We start from the raw sequence: 16,502 nt of genomic DNA on the forward strand, positions 1-16,502 counted from the left end.
AGTGCTGCAGCGTTCTGCTAAACAACCGAAGCAGCTGGAGACTTGATTTAAAATGTTAAAAAACAACAGAAAGAAAACATGAAATGGCTCCAAAATACGTTATTTACACCCTCGACGTGCGGTCGAGCTCGTGCAACCTCTTCAGACGGGGTGCGCTAACGCTTTTAGCCTCGCAGCTACAGTGAAAAACTTGTTTTCAAATCAATTTGGGATCCAGAGACTGTATGGAGATGTTTTTTTCTTTTTCCAACAGGTTTCTTTTTTAACATTTTAAAACAAGTCACAGCTACTTCCTCATGCTGACAGAAAATCTGATTAAGTCTGCAAAACATTTCTGGAGCTGCACAACAAATCAGTCCTGCAGCGTTCTCTTAAACAGCTGAAGAAGCTGGAGACTTGTTTTAAAATATTAAAAAAAGAAACCTATTGGAAAAAGAAAAAAATATAAAATGGCTCCACACAGTCTCTGGGAGCCCTGAGATCCCAAACTTATTTGAATACAAGTTATTTACGCCCTCTTTAAAGCTGAAACCTTCACTGTAGCTGCTAAGCTAAAAGCGTTAGCGCACCCCGTCTGAAGAGGTTGCACGAGCTCGACCGCACGTCGAGGGTGTAAATAACGTATTTTCAAATCATTTTGGGATCTCAGGGCTTCAGGAGACTTTGATTACACTGATCGAGCTGCGTGGAGCCATTTCATGTTTTCTTTCTGTTGTTTTTTAACATTTAAATCAAGTCTCCAGCTGCTTCAGTTGTTTAGAAGAACGCTGCAACGCTGTGAAGCTCCAGAAATGTTTTGTGGACTACAAAACTTCACCTGACTCGAAGAGAGTCTTAACTAATGACGGTTCATAAGATGGATGACTCTGCAGAAATAGATTTTTGAATCCATCAGTACGGTGACGGTCGTGTCTCTTGTTCCTCACCTGTGCTCCTCGATCTGCTGCTCCCTCTCGCGGTACCTCTTCTCTCGGTTCTCCTGCTCTATCCTCTCCAGCTCCATTCGCTCCTCCTCGTAGCGCTGCCGCTCCTCCGCCGCCTTCTTCTTCTCCTCCTCCTTCCTCAGCTCCTCCTCACGCTGGAGAGAAAAAGAAAACATGAAATGTCCGAGGCGATTGTCTTTAGATGTCTTGTGTTGAGGCTGGAAACAGAATAAGTGGCTCTTTTGCTTTATAAATGGTTTATCGACGATTAACTGATCGATCTAGTTCTGATATCTCCAGTTTCAGCGTCTGAAGCTGTGAAGGGCAGGTCCAGTGAACAACCCTGCAGCTGCATGAAGCTCGCTGTCATTTCACATTTTCTTCCAAAGTCCTGAAGGCGATACAGCCGGAGGACGCAGACGTTCGACTTTGTTTTTCACTTCATCTCAACACAACAGGCGTTCACATTGACTCTGATTCAACACTAATGACACTAAACACTTCTTTACGTCACACTCACCTTGGCTTTCTCCCAGAACTCCTCTCTATTGATTTTCTTCATCTCCACCTCAGCGTTGGTCTTCTCGTACACCGTGCCCTGCATCAGGAGAGGAGAAAGAGACGCTCTTCTTGAACTATTGGGAGCACTGACTTGGTTTTTAAAAAGGTAACACTGCAGTTTGTCCACTGTGAGTGCTGCCTCAGTGTTGCTGCGTAAATAAACCGTACCACCTCTCCGTGTTCTTCCTCGCGGGTTCTCAGGCGGCTCAGGACCGGACTCGCCAACGCCGCCGTCCCATTGGTCAGCCGCTGCCCGATGGCTGACGGGTCGATGTCTTCCACACTGCTGGCGTTGACGGTGACCTCCACCCCCTGGAGAGAGAGAGAGAGAGAGAGAGAGAGAGATGTTTGGTTTCACTGATCACAGATCTTCTTCAGGCTTCACATCTTTCACCGACGTCATCATCATCAGACACAAACTCATGTCGTCACATTTTAGAGACCAGAAAGATGAAAACTTGTTTCATAACCTGCTGTGAGAGTTTTCTGTGGAACAAGAAGCTACAGCGAATTAAACCTGTGGGAGGATCAGAGTGTGTGTGTGTGTCTGTGTGTGTGTCTGTGTGTGTGTGTGTGTGTCACAGTGCATGACTAATACCACCTCTTTTTTTAAGTAATCTCTCCGAGCAGAATGAAAATCCTCTCACTCACTGCCGTGTGTGTGTGTGTGTGTGTGTGTGTGAGCAGTGTATTCATACCTGTACACCTGACTGAGTGTGTATTTTGTGAGTAGATACAAAGATCAAGATTAAAGCCGAGGTGACGTTTTTATTTGTTCTCTCTCTCCACGTGAGTGTGTGTGTGTGCGTGCGTGCGTGCGTGTGTGTGTGTTGAAGTGTCATTATTGTAAGTGGCAGCACTCTCTCCCACACAGCCATCACACCGACAGGGTTTTCAATTAGCCCTTTTTTTGATTGCATACACAGCCCTTTACTGTGTAACGTCTGTGTTCCTACGCACAAGAGTGATGCAGTGACGGCAGCTTGTTACTGCAGGTAACACAACGGCTAGAGATAGTCAACTCATATAACCCCACATCACAAGGTCCAGACGTCAGAACATCAAGAAACATCAAGAAGAAGAAAGAGAAGAAAAAGAAGAAGAAGATGATGATGAAGGGGAAGAAGAAGAAGAAGAAGATCAAGAAGAAGAAGAAGAAGAAGAAGATCAAGAAGAAGAAGAAGAAGAAGAAGAAGAAGAAGATGATGATGATGATGAGGATGAGGAGGAGGAGGAGGAGGAAGAAGAAGAAGAAGAAGAAGAAAATGAAGAAGAAGGAGAGAAGGAGGAGGAGGAGGAGGAGGAGGAGGAAGAAGAAGAAGAAGAAGAAGAAAATGAAGAAGAAGGAGAGAAGGAGGAGGAGGAGGAGGAGGAGGAGGAGGAGGAAGAAGAAGAAGAAGAAGAAGAAAATGAAGAAGAAGGAGAGAAGGAGGAGGAGGAGGAAGAAGAAGAAGAAGAAGAAGAAGAAGAAGAAGAAGAAGAAGAAGAACTAGAAGAAGAAGAAGAAGAAGAAGAAGAAGAAGGAGGAGGAGGAGGAAGTGTCTTACTGCCTCGTTCGACCTCACGTCAAAAGACTCAAACCTCCTCTCTCACCAGCGGCTCTCGTCTTCGCTGAGTGGCGGTTTGTGTTTTTCCATTCAGAGAGCTGGTGTGCACGTTTCATCACGAGGCACGGCAGCTTCAGTTCATTGATTATTTAAATCTCCCGACAGGATCGGTCAGGATCTTATTTTAATAAATGTTCTGCGTGCTTCCACGCGACAAAACGCTCACACGCAGCTCAGCCGTCTGAGATGATTTATTTCAGAAGCTAAAAGTGTTCCTCTGTTTCTGTCTCTGCTCCTCTGGAGAGCTTCCTCTCTCCTGTCAACTCTACGGCTGCTTGGATGGTTTGTTTGCTGTTTGCTGCAGTGAAAGCAGCCAAACAATTTGAATGCAGGACTTTGTGTTTCAACTGTGTGGTGTTCATACGTTTACACAGGTAAAGGATCTGAACAGACAGGTGTAGATGGTTTTATTTCCAGAACCAAACGTACAGACATCAACATGGAGTATCATTAAACGTGTAGTACTTTGGTGGTGCTGACCTGGAAGAAGTCAGCGATGGTGGCGACGTGGCTGGCACAGGCACACTTCCTGGCATCCGGCACGTCTTCCCCGACCTGAGAGAGGGAGAAAAAAGGGGGGAGGGGAACATAATAAAAGTTAGAGAACAAAAAAAAAAATGACATCACAGCCGTCGACGTGTTTCTTTTCTGTTTTCATTCCTGTGCTCAGATTCACGAGGACTGTCTCCTCCCGGTGTCGGTCTCATCAGGGCCTCTTTGTTCGGCGGTGGTCATGATCAGTTATTGAAACGGTCGCATCATGTGATTCAGTAATCACGGCTCATTCACAGCGACACAATGCAAACACAGCAGGCAGCAATTACACAGAGAAAGAGGCAGGAACACGTCTGCAGCGCGTCTGAAATCATAGCAATTTATCTCTCAATAAGAACAAGTGATCACTTAATCTATCAGACAGACTGAAGAGGAAGAGGAAGAGGAAGAGGAAGAAGAAGGAGAAGAGAGCTTTAATATTTTGCAGTTCAGAGTTTGTGGTACATTTTGGTACAGTTCAGCGTATTATTAGTGTATTTTGTTTCATCTGAAGAACATTTTTGCACACTCTGTCCATTTCTGGCCCGGTCTGGCCCGGTTTGTTCTGGTCTGGTGCTCTTCTGGCTGTTAGTGTTGCTGTGCTGCATGATGACGGACTCCTCTGGCTCTGATCCCGGTCTCTCTCTTTAAAAAACCCCAAATGTCTCGTTCTTTCTCTCCCTCAGCCTCCATTCACTGCAATTACCGGACCTTTCTATCGCTCTCTGTCCCTTTTCTTACATCGTTCATCCTCTCAGACGTTCAGTTCATACAGAACTAATCCTCAACAGCAAACACGACAAGTGACATAATGTTCCTGCTCAATGTATCTGCAGGGTGTTTACTGACGTATCTCATTAGTTTTACCTGCAGAATGATGACAGTTCTTGGTTTTTATGTCCTGGAAACATCGTGGTCTTGGTTTGATATTGAAAAAGGTCGACAGTGACAAGTTGTTAAATCACTGAGCTCCACCGGTCTGACACGTTAAAGTGTGTTCGCAGGTCTTGAGGAGGACGACAGCGTACGTGAAAAAAGCCGTACGAAGCCTTTTGTGACTCCAGAAGAAGCTGCATGTAATCTGATATAATGCCTCCAGTGATATCACACAGTGAGTGAGTTGCATTGTGGGTAATGTAGGCGCCAGGTTTTGAAAAGGAAGAAGAGTGTGTGGAGTAAAAAAGGTGATATCTCTGCTGTGTTTGGTCATGTGTTTATAAAGTGTTTGGTTTAGTCATCTCATGTTTTATTTTGTAGATTACATCCTCATGTGTTTTGTGTTACATTCCACTTCCTGTCTTTTTCCCCGCCCTTTTTCTACTCAGCTGTGCTATTAGCGCACGCACCTGACTGGACGAACGGCAGTCAATGTACCTTCACTCGTTGTTGGTTCGTTTTACCTGCATTTGCTGCCTGTGTCCTCTTGTTATCTTGATTTGTACTTAGTTCATTATTTGTTCTGCTCCTGGATTATCCCTATTTTGTCACCAGCCTTTTGATTTCTGGATCCAAGCTTTATTTCATTAAAGCTCGCTGTTTGTTTTTCTGACTGCCAGCCGCGGTGTCCTGCGTCTGGGTCCTTTTATGATACACCGTAACACCATCAGTGTTAAAGGACTTCAGTGCTGCAGCAGCTTTTCAAAACCTGAAACTCGATAAATGTAATTAAATGAAGTCTTTAATAACAAAACAGGTACCATAAAAGTAGACTTAATAGCAGAACATTGGTTCTGGACTGGTTCAGATCGTACGGGTGTATCTGCGGCTCTAAACTGCTGCGGTGACCTTCCTGGCTGAGGCTGCAGCTCTGTGATTGGACGATGAAGACAGAGCATCACTGACGCGGTTCTTCCTGGTTAAACAAATGGCTCAATTAAAAATGTGCGGTGACCCTTAACGACTCTGGTATTCTGCTGTTATACCTTCCAGGATATTTCAGTGAGTGTGTGTTGTGTGTTGCGTCATGCAGCGCCCGTCTCCCCTCGTCTCCCCCCGTGACCCCGGGACTCACCCAGTTGATGAGGATGTATCGTGGCAGAGCGGAGTTGGGCTCCTTCAGGCTGCAGAAGCCGTACATCACCCTGCCGTTGTCAAAGGTCAGCGTGATCTCTGCCAGACCGCCTCCTGCGACACACACAACCACAGATCTGAGCACCATTAAAGCACAACGACAGTCATGTTAATGTTTCTGTCCTCTGCAGGGACGAGCTGTGAACCTCCAAACACACACACTGCTGAGAGATTAACGAATAAATCAACTCATGAAAGAAACTAGAAAGCAACCAGAGATCAAATACTGTGACTCTGCCAAGACCAGACAATCCTCGAAGTCCTGTCGGATATAAGCAGCCCGGTCGCCAGAATACAGTGTTGGCGGTATATGTTTCTGCAAACCACGGATACATTCACATTTATACGTGAATCATTGTCATATCTCCTTCACTTTATATGTCGGGACGTGGAGTGGATGGCAGTGATTTTAAAGCCAGAGGCCACTGTTCGAGACGGCATTTCAACATTCGTAAGTGAGAAACCAAAGGAGACATGTTTGTGGCGACCAAAACATGATCTTTTCTGAACCCTAACCTAAACTAAAGTGTTTTTTGTGCCTTAACAAAACCAGACAATGAGCACAGAGTTGTGCAAGAACTGAGCGTAAAGCAACATAAAAAATGTAAAGTAACACGTCAGTGATTTGCAGAAACGTACATCGCCAATCTATTCTGGTGATCGGGTTGATGTATCAGACTCAGAGTTATCATCATTTTACTCACATACATTCACATTTTTTTTTAGGATTTCTGACATTTTATAAACCAAACAACTAATCAGTTAATCAAGAAAATGATAATAATTGTTGGCTGCCGCCTAAATTTATGTCAAAAACTACAGTTTATAAAATATAATCCATTGTGACAGATTAAAATGGCTATAAACTGTTTGAATGTAACATTAAATGTTTTTACATATTCATACTGTACATCAGTAATAATAAACAATATACAGCAATATAACTCAGACAGGGTCCATACTTCAGTGATATTTTGAATGTAATGTTTTCACATCGTTGTGCTGCTGCTATTCTTCAGTAGACGGCCTGAATACTTCCTCCACCACAGTCTGCAGCAGTGAAGTCATCCAGGCCGACAGTTTTATGCCTCAGTTTATGATCTTGTTCTTCATATCTCAGCGTAGAGACTCATACGTTTGCACAAACATGAGTGTGTGCTGCTGGTTCCTGGTCTGAAGAGGCACATCGATTCCTCCGAGGTTTACAGTTCAGTCCGTCGCTGCTGAAATATTCACACTGATGACATGAAGGAAAAGGCTGCTGGCAGACGAGGCTCTTTATCACGCATTGCTCCAGCATTAGTGATGCAGCTACTTTCTCTGTAGTAGCTCCAGTTTATTCCCCTCATGTGACGTGAGATCCCATATTCAGGATTTCTACATCGGTGATCGCATTAGCCTCGCAGAATGAGTCGCCGTGGTTCCCATCAAAAGCAGATCAGACGTCCTGTTCTTTCACTAAATCTGGTATGTTTGAGAGGACGTGAGGCTGGTGTTGCTCTGGATTTTAATATCGTCAGAAATGTGTTAGTCGGTCTCATTTTTCTGTCTGCGACTCTCAGCTCAAAGCTCATTTGTTCCTACTGAAGACTTAAAAACAGCTCCCACATATAGAGTTTCATTTTTATCTAAATAGGCTCAGTTATATCCTCAAATATAGAGAAATTATCTGAATAACGTGTGAAAAACAAGATCATTTTGGTTGAAATCGGTGAAAACGGCATTCCTGTGAATTTACTCACAACACAAACCATGATGCAATGGCATTACTAGACGATGTTGGTGTGTGTGTGTGTGTGTGTGTGTGTGTGAAATGGAGGCATCTCATTAAACTGTAATGATCATGCAGCGCGTCATTAACTGTAGTAATAATGAATCCAGCTCTCTGACAATCAGCAGACAAAGGACATGATCATTTTTTGCCCCAAAGCAGCGGCAGAACCTGCAGAGCTCATCAGAGTTACAGCCGGCGGGCTGCAGCAGCAAATTACAAACCGTCTCCCCCCCAAAACCAAACACACGTGATGCTAACATGTTAACAGGCAGCCATGTTCATTAAAACATGAAGGGGATGACAGCGAGATGTCACCACCGGGGGAGATTAAAATCCTGGAATGAAGACAGAGAAGCTGTGACGTACCTCCGGATGAGGCGAGTGTCAAATCATTGCTGTCGTCCTCATATGTGTACAAGGCCCTGCAAGACAGAGAGACACAAGTTTAACCTTCATGAACGTTGCAGGAGCATGTAGCTGGTGATATAAAGGCAGAGGAAGCAGAAAACAATATATTCCAGATAAACGTCAAACAGTTCATCTGCAGCCATTCTGACAATCAGTTAATCAGTTAATCAGACTTGGAGTCGAGTCACTGAGAGACACGAGCGCTTCGAGCTAAATGCTAACATCAGCGTGCTAATACGCATGTAATATTTAGCAGGAATAGTGTTTACCATGTGTACGATCATAGCATGTTAGCATTAGGGGATTGTGCTGACACAAACAATACAGATAATGTACTTTTCACAGTGAAGGTAATCCGAGTATCCGAGTAAAATGCGTCAATATGATGAAGGAAAACTTGTTCTGTGATTAATTCTTTACGTCTTGTGATAGAAAACAGACCCGAAGCTCAATTCTGAGGCTGTTCTGGAAATAGATACCGGTAATGGTGTATTTTCTCATCCCTAGTTAGCATGCTAACATTTGCTAATTAGCACTAAACACAAAGTGATCTTAAAAAGACTCCTTAAGTATTGATGAAAACACCAGCTGGTAGATCTGCTTCTCTCAGCAGCCAACAAGAAAACAATGGTGATCTATTGAGTGATGGATGAAAAATGTATACTGGACCAGTAAATCTGCCTGATACGGGGAAATGTACATTATTTGTTATCTGTATCATTGAGGTGAAACATTTACAAATTGTGAAACAGCAGGTGGCTGTTTGCACCTTCGCAATCCCCCAATAAACACAGAGAAGAAGAATCTTTGCTTGCTCCCTACATTCAAGCCTTTCTTAGCATCAGGTGTGCATAAACTGCAGGTTGTAACCGTATTTTTAAAAAACATGAATATTAAATGATCAGTTATCTGTTGGTTATCGGTATCGGCTGAAGACAATCCGTATCGTGCAACCCTACATTTACCAGCTTCATGGACAAACCTGCTGGCGTGCAGCGTGTCATTGTGAGCGTATTAGCATGCTGATCTGACCATTAGCTTAAAGCGTAAAGCACCATTGTTCCTAATACAGCCTAGCAGAGACGCTAGCATGACTACAGACTCATCACACTGAACCTGAAGGGGGCAGCACGTCTTTATTCTTTGTCCTACTGTGACTTTTTCTTGCACACCAGCTCTCATGAGCTCTTTCGTGCCGTCACTACATCAGGTTCCCCGGGCGGTTCATACTGGCCCAAAATAAACTGCATTACCCAGGGGGGCACTTTGTGACGCTCCCCTGTCCCTGGTCTCACCTGCCTGTCGCCATTAACATTATATTAACCTCACAGTAACGCTGTACAGACAGTAGGGCGAGAGCCAAAACCTGTTGAGTGCAACGAACAGGTAATTCAGTCCTGTTGAACGCTTCTTGTGGTTCGGAGGATTTCAAAGCTCTGGTTCGTCATTGGGTTGATAAATAACATTGAATACACGCCGAAGGTTGCTTGAAACCCAGCTGATCTGGATGACCGGGCGATAAGACAATGAGATAGAGGGCCTGTGTCATAGTTGGGGGGAAGAGCCTTCTTATCCAGGACCGGTAGAAATCTACCTATCTATCTGTTAAAGTTATATTTCTGTCCCATCTAGATTTGTCTGATTCACCCAAGGAGGGCGTTTCCTAAAGAGTGTTTTATTTTGAAAACTGACTGGATGCACTATGTGGGACGCTGGTGGAAACTTGAGCATTGACTAGAACGGCCGCAATCAGCTCCGGCAACTGTATCACGGCCATAACGGTCCCGGTGGCATTTAGGGGATAGTGTAGGAAGCTAATTGTTTTATATTCTTATTAATCGAGATGGCTGTCCCCTTGTTTGAATACATTTATGTTGAAACATCAGTAACAACTCCTCAGTGATCGTTAGCTCAATGACTTGCCGATACACACGCCAACGTGTTAATAAGAGGAACACTTGCATTTAATTTTTTCCACTTCCTCCACTGATTTTACATATATTTAGCAGACACTTGACCCAAATTGACTCACTCTAAGTGCCTTCATCCACTACCATGTATATACAGTAGTGGTGCTACATGAACAAGAGGTCGACGTTATCAGAAATCGTAAGTGGATCCCTCTCGAACAAACTGTTCAGTGCTGCAGAACAAAAGCTTACAAGTGTTTTCCCATTTTAAACACCATCTCTTCTGTATCAACACCTCGCCAATAGCAGGATTTTAAGACTGATCTGTCGGTAAACACTGCAAAGCTACGACAAAACACAACCGTGCTGCTTCAGACCAACACGTACAAACCAACCTGACCTCAGATAACAAATCAGCTGCCTCCTGAGGACGACGGATGAGAACAATACCAGAGGTCGATTTCCGTTTGTCACCAGAAACAAGTGTTACAAACCTCCTTAGGATGACTGATAGAGCTGCTTTATCTGCTCGAGTGTGTGTGTGTAAAACAGATTACCCGGCTTGATTAACGACTGTGGGAAGCCTTCGACTAATTGCAACCCTATAACCAAGTCAGAACCCTCAGAACAGAAGTAAGAATCGGACTAATTATTTTCACTTTCTGCTCTCAAACTTCTGTTTTTCGCACCGTAACAGCTGCTCTCTCAGTTTGACCTCCGTCGACCTCTCCATCACTGTCATTGCACAACACTCACAGTACATTCAGGCACGTACAGCAAACACCTACTGCATTATATAAAATCTATTATATGCACACACACACACACACACACACGCACACACCTCTGACCTCTCTCTCTGAGGTCACGACGAGGTGACAGAGATTACAGTTTAGCCGACATCTCCAGATTAAACCAGTTTGACCTTCAGCTTCATGACCCTGCTGTAAAATCCATTAACCTGCAGGTCAGAACGAATTTACTGCAACAATAAAGCCACGTTTTTCTCTTGTGAAGCTTTCTGTGGATTCTTGATTGTTAAAATTCGAGTGGGGAACAAATGGACAGTTTGTCCTGAGGGTTGTTAGTGAAATTGAAAGGGTTTATCCTCTGTATGGTGGCCTATTTAGGACATCTCCAACTCAGCAGGCTGAAAGCTTGACTTTGTTAAACTCACAGTCTGTAATTTCTGCAACTGGGGGCTCTCAATTAAAACAAGACGTCAGCAGCGTGGGATCATAGAGTTGTTGTCTTCGTTGTTAAACATCCACCATTGCTGATGAAAATCTATGTGACACACTACGTTTTGTCTCGTTCTCCATCCTCCCTCACTCTCCAACTCAACAGGAGACCAAGTGAAACTCACCGTTACCTTAAATAAAATAAAAGTACGTATTTTTCAGGGTTTAAACATCGTTGGAAACATTTTGGATAATGTAAATACACAACTCGACAAAATATATAGCAATGGTCTGGTCGTTTATAGACATTTTCATGCAGGAATGTTACATATTATATCTGTACTCAGGCTAAACTATACTTTATAGATTTCATGTATTCCCACTCTTAAAAACTCTCAGCGAACCCTCCCTGATAAATATTAATAAAACCGAAAAATGACTATTTAATCATAATGTCTTGTGCAGCTTTTTACACACATAACAACAGGAAGTATCCAAGAAAGATCATATTATTACTTAAATCAAAGTAGCACCATAAAACATGGCAACAAACAAAGCTATTATGAGCTGCAACCTGCACATTTTGTGAACCCAATGAAAAACAGGCTCAATAGGTATCACACGAGGATGGAAAATTATAGCAGAGCGCATATAATATAGAAAAATTATCAATTTGTTTGGATCAGAATAAACAAAGAAATGCAAAAATGATTAAGTTTAGCTCCAGCTTCAAAGATTCACAACTAACAAAGAGACGTTTACGATACGATCCCCGATATGTTGCCCCCGATAACGATAATATCACGATACAGCGATTTTGTGATAATCGATACAATGCAAGACCATCATTTAATGATACATCACGATATCTGTGTGTCGCATGTTTTAATAAAAAAAATATGATATTTGGCGCCAGCGTATCGATAATCGTATCTCAGGTGGAAGTATCACGATATATTGCTGTATCGATATTTTGTCCCACCCCTACATTTTAACGTGTTTCTGAATTCTGGGTGAGTCGGCATTTAAACGACCCATATATAATATAGTGGAGTAAAAAGTCCAATATTTCCCTCTGAAATGTAGTGAAGTAGAAGTGTAAAGTAGGATAAATGGAAACAGAAGCCGAGTAAATGTATTTAGTTACTCTCCACCACAGGTAGCAACGCTCGATTCAATCACTTGACGAGCGGCATGTGTTTCAATCACCGACCATCTGCAGGGTCATGTGGAGTTACAGAGGATTTCAACATGTGCTTCCAGTTATTAAATATTATTTCTGTTCTTCAAAGTCGACATGATGTCTGAACACGAGCCGGCATGGACGAGAATCAGGGAACTAAAACTCTCCCTGAATGAATAAAAGGTATTTTTGGCGTTCGCTCTGATCACGACCGACTCTCCATCAAATCACTGTGGAAACTGAAAACCAACAGGAGGAGGCGGCGATCAAAATGGATTTTTCTCCATATTAAATTCATGCTGGGATTGAGGCTAGAGAAATTACCCTTTAATCTATCAGGGTTTAAAAAGGAGATTATAAACCAGAGCAGTGCACACTGTAGATTATTGAAGAATATTATCACAATAAAACTCTTTACCAAACTCTCAATCAGCACAAAAGCTTCAAGCTGCTGCCAACGACTGGATACATGTAGCTTCTGTTGTTTTTCACTGAGTGTGAGTGACTTCTCAGATAAGTTTTGGGGGTGTAACGTAAGTAAATAACGTGACTTACATATTTAAACCTCACAGAGTTGTTTTTGTGCTCGACTTTGTGTGTTGGACAACATTTATATCATTCCAGAAGTCATAATGTCACAATATGTTTGTCAGCAAACCTTATTTTGAAAGTCAAACTCCACGTTACGTATTATTGTTAACCCGTCTGTGGAGACGCTACAGAGGTGGGTAGAGGGTCACGGGCACTGACCAATATTTGGGTTGTGAGTTGCACCTTCAGATAGGCAGCTAGGTGAGACAGCAGCCAAGCCAGAGACGACTGTTCAGGATGGTGTTTTAACATTTCCAAACATCGTAAACCACTGGATATTTTTAACAAGGCATGGGGACAATTTCCAGCCATGTTTGTGGCGACAGAATCAGGTATATTGAGCCAAAACGTGATGACCACAAGCAGAAACGTACATCATACAAACGTACAACACAGCTAAAATAAAATGGCTCCTGTTTCTGTCTCCTGATTTGTAATCTTACTGTTCTGTCTCGTCACAAAATAAGCAAATACTGCTGAAGTCAAACTGGGATCTTCAAATATTTTTAAACCAACATCATAATGAGTCTTTGTGCTTTTTAATAAATGCATACTTTGCAAATGCTGTAAACTGTGATGTAATCCTGGAGAACAGGATGTTTCTTTCACAGCTGCGTGTCCTGTTGGAGATGTCCATGTGCCTGTGTGTGTGTGTGTGTGTGTGTGTGTGTGTGTGTGTGTGTGTGTGTGTGTGGCGGGTATTACCAGCCGGACTCAGTCCAGATGACCTCACACTGTTTCAGCCTGAAGCTTTATAGTCTGGCCTCCGTCTGACTTTCTGCCGACCGCACCTCCTCTCCCTCCCTCCCTCCGTCCCGTCTGTTTCTGCAGAGTCACTCTCTGCTTCCACAACATTTTTTCCTCGTTCTTTCTTTCTCTTTCTCTTTCTCAATGTCAGTCTTCTGGTTTCTTTGCTTTTAACGTCAGTAAAATAAATCTCTTCATCTACAGTCAGCTCCGTTTATCCATCCTCGTGTTTATTAAACTTCTGTTTACATCATCCAGAGTTTAACGATCATTCGAACACGTTAGGCTGTTGTCGGTACGCATGACAACCTCAACTAATGTTCATGGGAGTTTGAACTTCTTACAGAGTCAAAACATTGCACTGTACAGCTTAACTCCACCGATCAGGATGTCTGCAGCGTCTTAAAAAACTATTAAATGCTGTTTTCAATATGTATATTTATCCAAACAGGTCAAGTTTGCCTGAATTGAGTTGTTACCAGACATTTCCCCTCTTAATTCCTCATATGGTTTCATTTAACTATATATCTGAGGCTCTTAGAGGTTAAACTCTGAAATATTTCACAAAAAAGCCAAAATTAGACCAAAAATAACACAAATTTGTGTAGCAGAACTTTGTTTCTACCCCGTTAATAATCTCAGCACCCCTCAGATTTATCCCCGAGGTTGGGAACCACTGGATGAATCTAGCTCATAGTGTATAAAGTAATTACAGCTACAACATCATTGATGCAATATTAATAATCTAATGATAAATGATCTAATAATATGTCAGTCACAGGGCCAATTTTCTACAGAACGAGTTTTGCTTTTGATACCGTTTGCTGATGATACTCTACTTTTTCTTCAGTAGGACTTTGCATGCAGTACTTTTACCTGTTGTGGAGTACTTTAACATTGTTGTATTGCTACTTTGACTTGAGTAAAAGATTTTAATACTGTTTACCTGCTGTAACTGAATTGTTCTTGTATCTTGTATCTTTATTTATATTGGTATTCATATGTATATACTTGTTTTAAATTTATGGTCTTATTTTTGTATTTCTTAATATTCTGTATCTTTTTACTCAACATTGTAAACAGTGCTGCCCTCAATGATCTTTGAGTTTACATAAAGGTAATAAAATTAAGAGATGAAATATTGATGTGTTTATCATGTTAATAATACACATGTGATCATTTCGTGTGAATAATCCAGTGAAGATGTTCGGCCTCGTGCGTCTTTTTTAATTCATCCGGTTGCCTTTTCACAAGTCGTTGAGAAGTAATTGTTCTTTTTGTTTACAGACTCTTTCTCCACCTCCTACACTCAGATTTTGAGGGTAACGTCTTTGCCAAAAAGAGAGACAAACAAAAAGTTAAAGATAGATATGAGGCAATCAGGAAGACTATCTCTTCATTCACTTCTCTCCCAGCGTTTCTTCATGTACTCTCTCTCCATTCATTCAACCAGATTCTGCCTCCAACACTATCAGCCAATCACGTCTCTGCTGTCAAACTTAAAACCGCTCTCCTCCACCCCATCCTCCTCCAGCTCTTCATCCAGTGGCTCGGTTCGACTCACCACAATCAACTCAACTGTCGTCAGATCTCCAGGATCCTTCTTCCTCCATCACCACCACCAGTGTCTGGACTCCATCGGGGGGTTTCCTATTCTACGCACAACTTCATCACCTCCACAAATATTACTTCATCATGATGAAGTCTAACCGCCAAACTTTTTCTCATTCTTTATGGTACACATGCCGATAAATCTTCATGTTCACTCCAAAAATCTCTCTCCTGATTGAAATCCCGATAACATCGTTGTTATGAATGTGTTTGTCCACGATAATCGTGTTGTAAAAATCTGATATCGTGACAGCCCTTGTTTGCTCAGTTCATCCTCGAGTCCAAGTGGACATTTGTTCCAAATTTGAAGAAAATCCTTCAAGGCATCTTGAGATATCGACTTCTTAAGAAAGAAACACAGGCGGATGGACGACCCAAAACCATGGGTCACGGAGACGTAGAAGTATCTGTGTATGCTGATGACAGCGTGTATTACAACTGTAATGGAGACAAGCAAAGTCCTCAATAAAAGGTTGAGGGAGGGGATTATAGAGGGATATAAAGAGAGCAAAAGTCAGGGATTACAAAGATGACAGATACTAAAGACAACAGGGGATAAGAAGGATGGAAGAAAAGGGGATGAGAAAGAAGAAGAGGAAGCGTTTAAGATCGAGAGAGAGATACAGAGATACAGAGAGAGAGGCTCTATAAATAATTCTCTTTAAAGCAGACAGCTGTTTATTATTCATATAAAGCCCTCATGACCTAGAAACAGCTCAGTGTGTGTGTGTGTGTGTGTGTGTGTGTGTGTGTGTGAGCACAGCTGGGCACGTAAGAGGAGGAAGGAAAAAGAATAAGAGGATGAAAAAATACAAGAAAAGAGGAGAGTAATAGATGATGATGATGATTTGCTGGATAAAAAGGATTTCAGTGGTGGATATTATAAGTGTATTTACTCGAGTACTGTACTGAAGTGTCATTTTTGAGGCGCTTTACTTGAGTATTTCCATTTTGTGCCACTTCAGTATCTGAGCACAATCAGATTAATAATACAAAGTATAATTAACAAAAAAAATGATGTATTATCATAAAACTTTAATGATCCCCTGCTGAAAGGATTACATGTGCTAGAAAAATAAGATTACACCGTTAAAGTGATCAAGATATTAAATATTACAAGACAATATTATAATAAACATTAATCTGAAATGGGCTGTTCTTTAAAATCGAGTTTATTTTGATTTTTTTTTACGATGAGGTAACGTATTGATATGTGATTTTAGATGTGATATATGTGATCGGACCCGAGCACAGGCGTTAATAAAAACTATATAAAGACAGCAGTCTGTTCACTGATGGTCCAGTTTGCTGTTACAGGTCATTTACAATCATCAGAGGAATCAGAGACTGTTTCAGAAGCACTTAAAAGTTCCTCGTTGTCACTTTAATCAGAATTCTGAAC

At 42.1% G+C, this 16,502-nt stretch overlaps 1 protein-coding gene across 4 annotated transcripts in view; it reads right to left on the minus strand.

Annotated features, from left to right (window-relative positions):
- dbn1 (drebrin 1) overlaps nucleotides 1-16,502 on the minus strand; it is a 116,254-nt gene that overhangs the window by 12,127 nt on the left and 87,625 nt on the right. The window contains exons 2-7 of one of the 4 annotated variants that reach the window (XM_073478812.1): nucleotides 7,836-7,891; nucleotides 5,637-5,749; nucleotides 3,572-3,646; nucleotides 1,656-1,796; nucleotides 1,444-1,521; nucleotides 927-1,078 (exon numbers count right to left, since the gene is read on the minus strand). In XM_073478812.1, the coding sequence (XP_073334913.1) occupies nucleotides 927-1,078; nucleotides 1,444-1,521; nucleotides 1,656-1,796; nucleotides 3,572-3,646; nucleotides 5,637-5,749; nucleotides 7,836-7,891 (615 nt within the window). Of the gene's footprint in view, nucleotides 1-926; nucleotides 1,079-1,443; nucleotides 1,522-1,652; nucleotides 1,797-3,556; nucleotides 3,647-5,636; nucleotides 5,750-7,835; nucleotides 7,892-16,502 lie in introns of all 4 variants that reach the window. The other 3 variants (XM_073478811.1, XM_073478810.1, XM_073478809.1) reach the window with 3 other exon arrangements.

This window comes from Pagrus major, chromosome 13 (genome assembly GCF_040436345.1).
Source record: "Pagrus major chromosome 13, Pma_NU_1.0".
In the NCBI taxonomy this organism is placed as follows: Eukaryota; Metazoa; Chordata; class Actinopteri; order Spariformes; family Sparidae; genus Pagrus; species Pagrus major.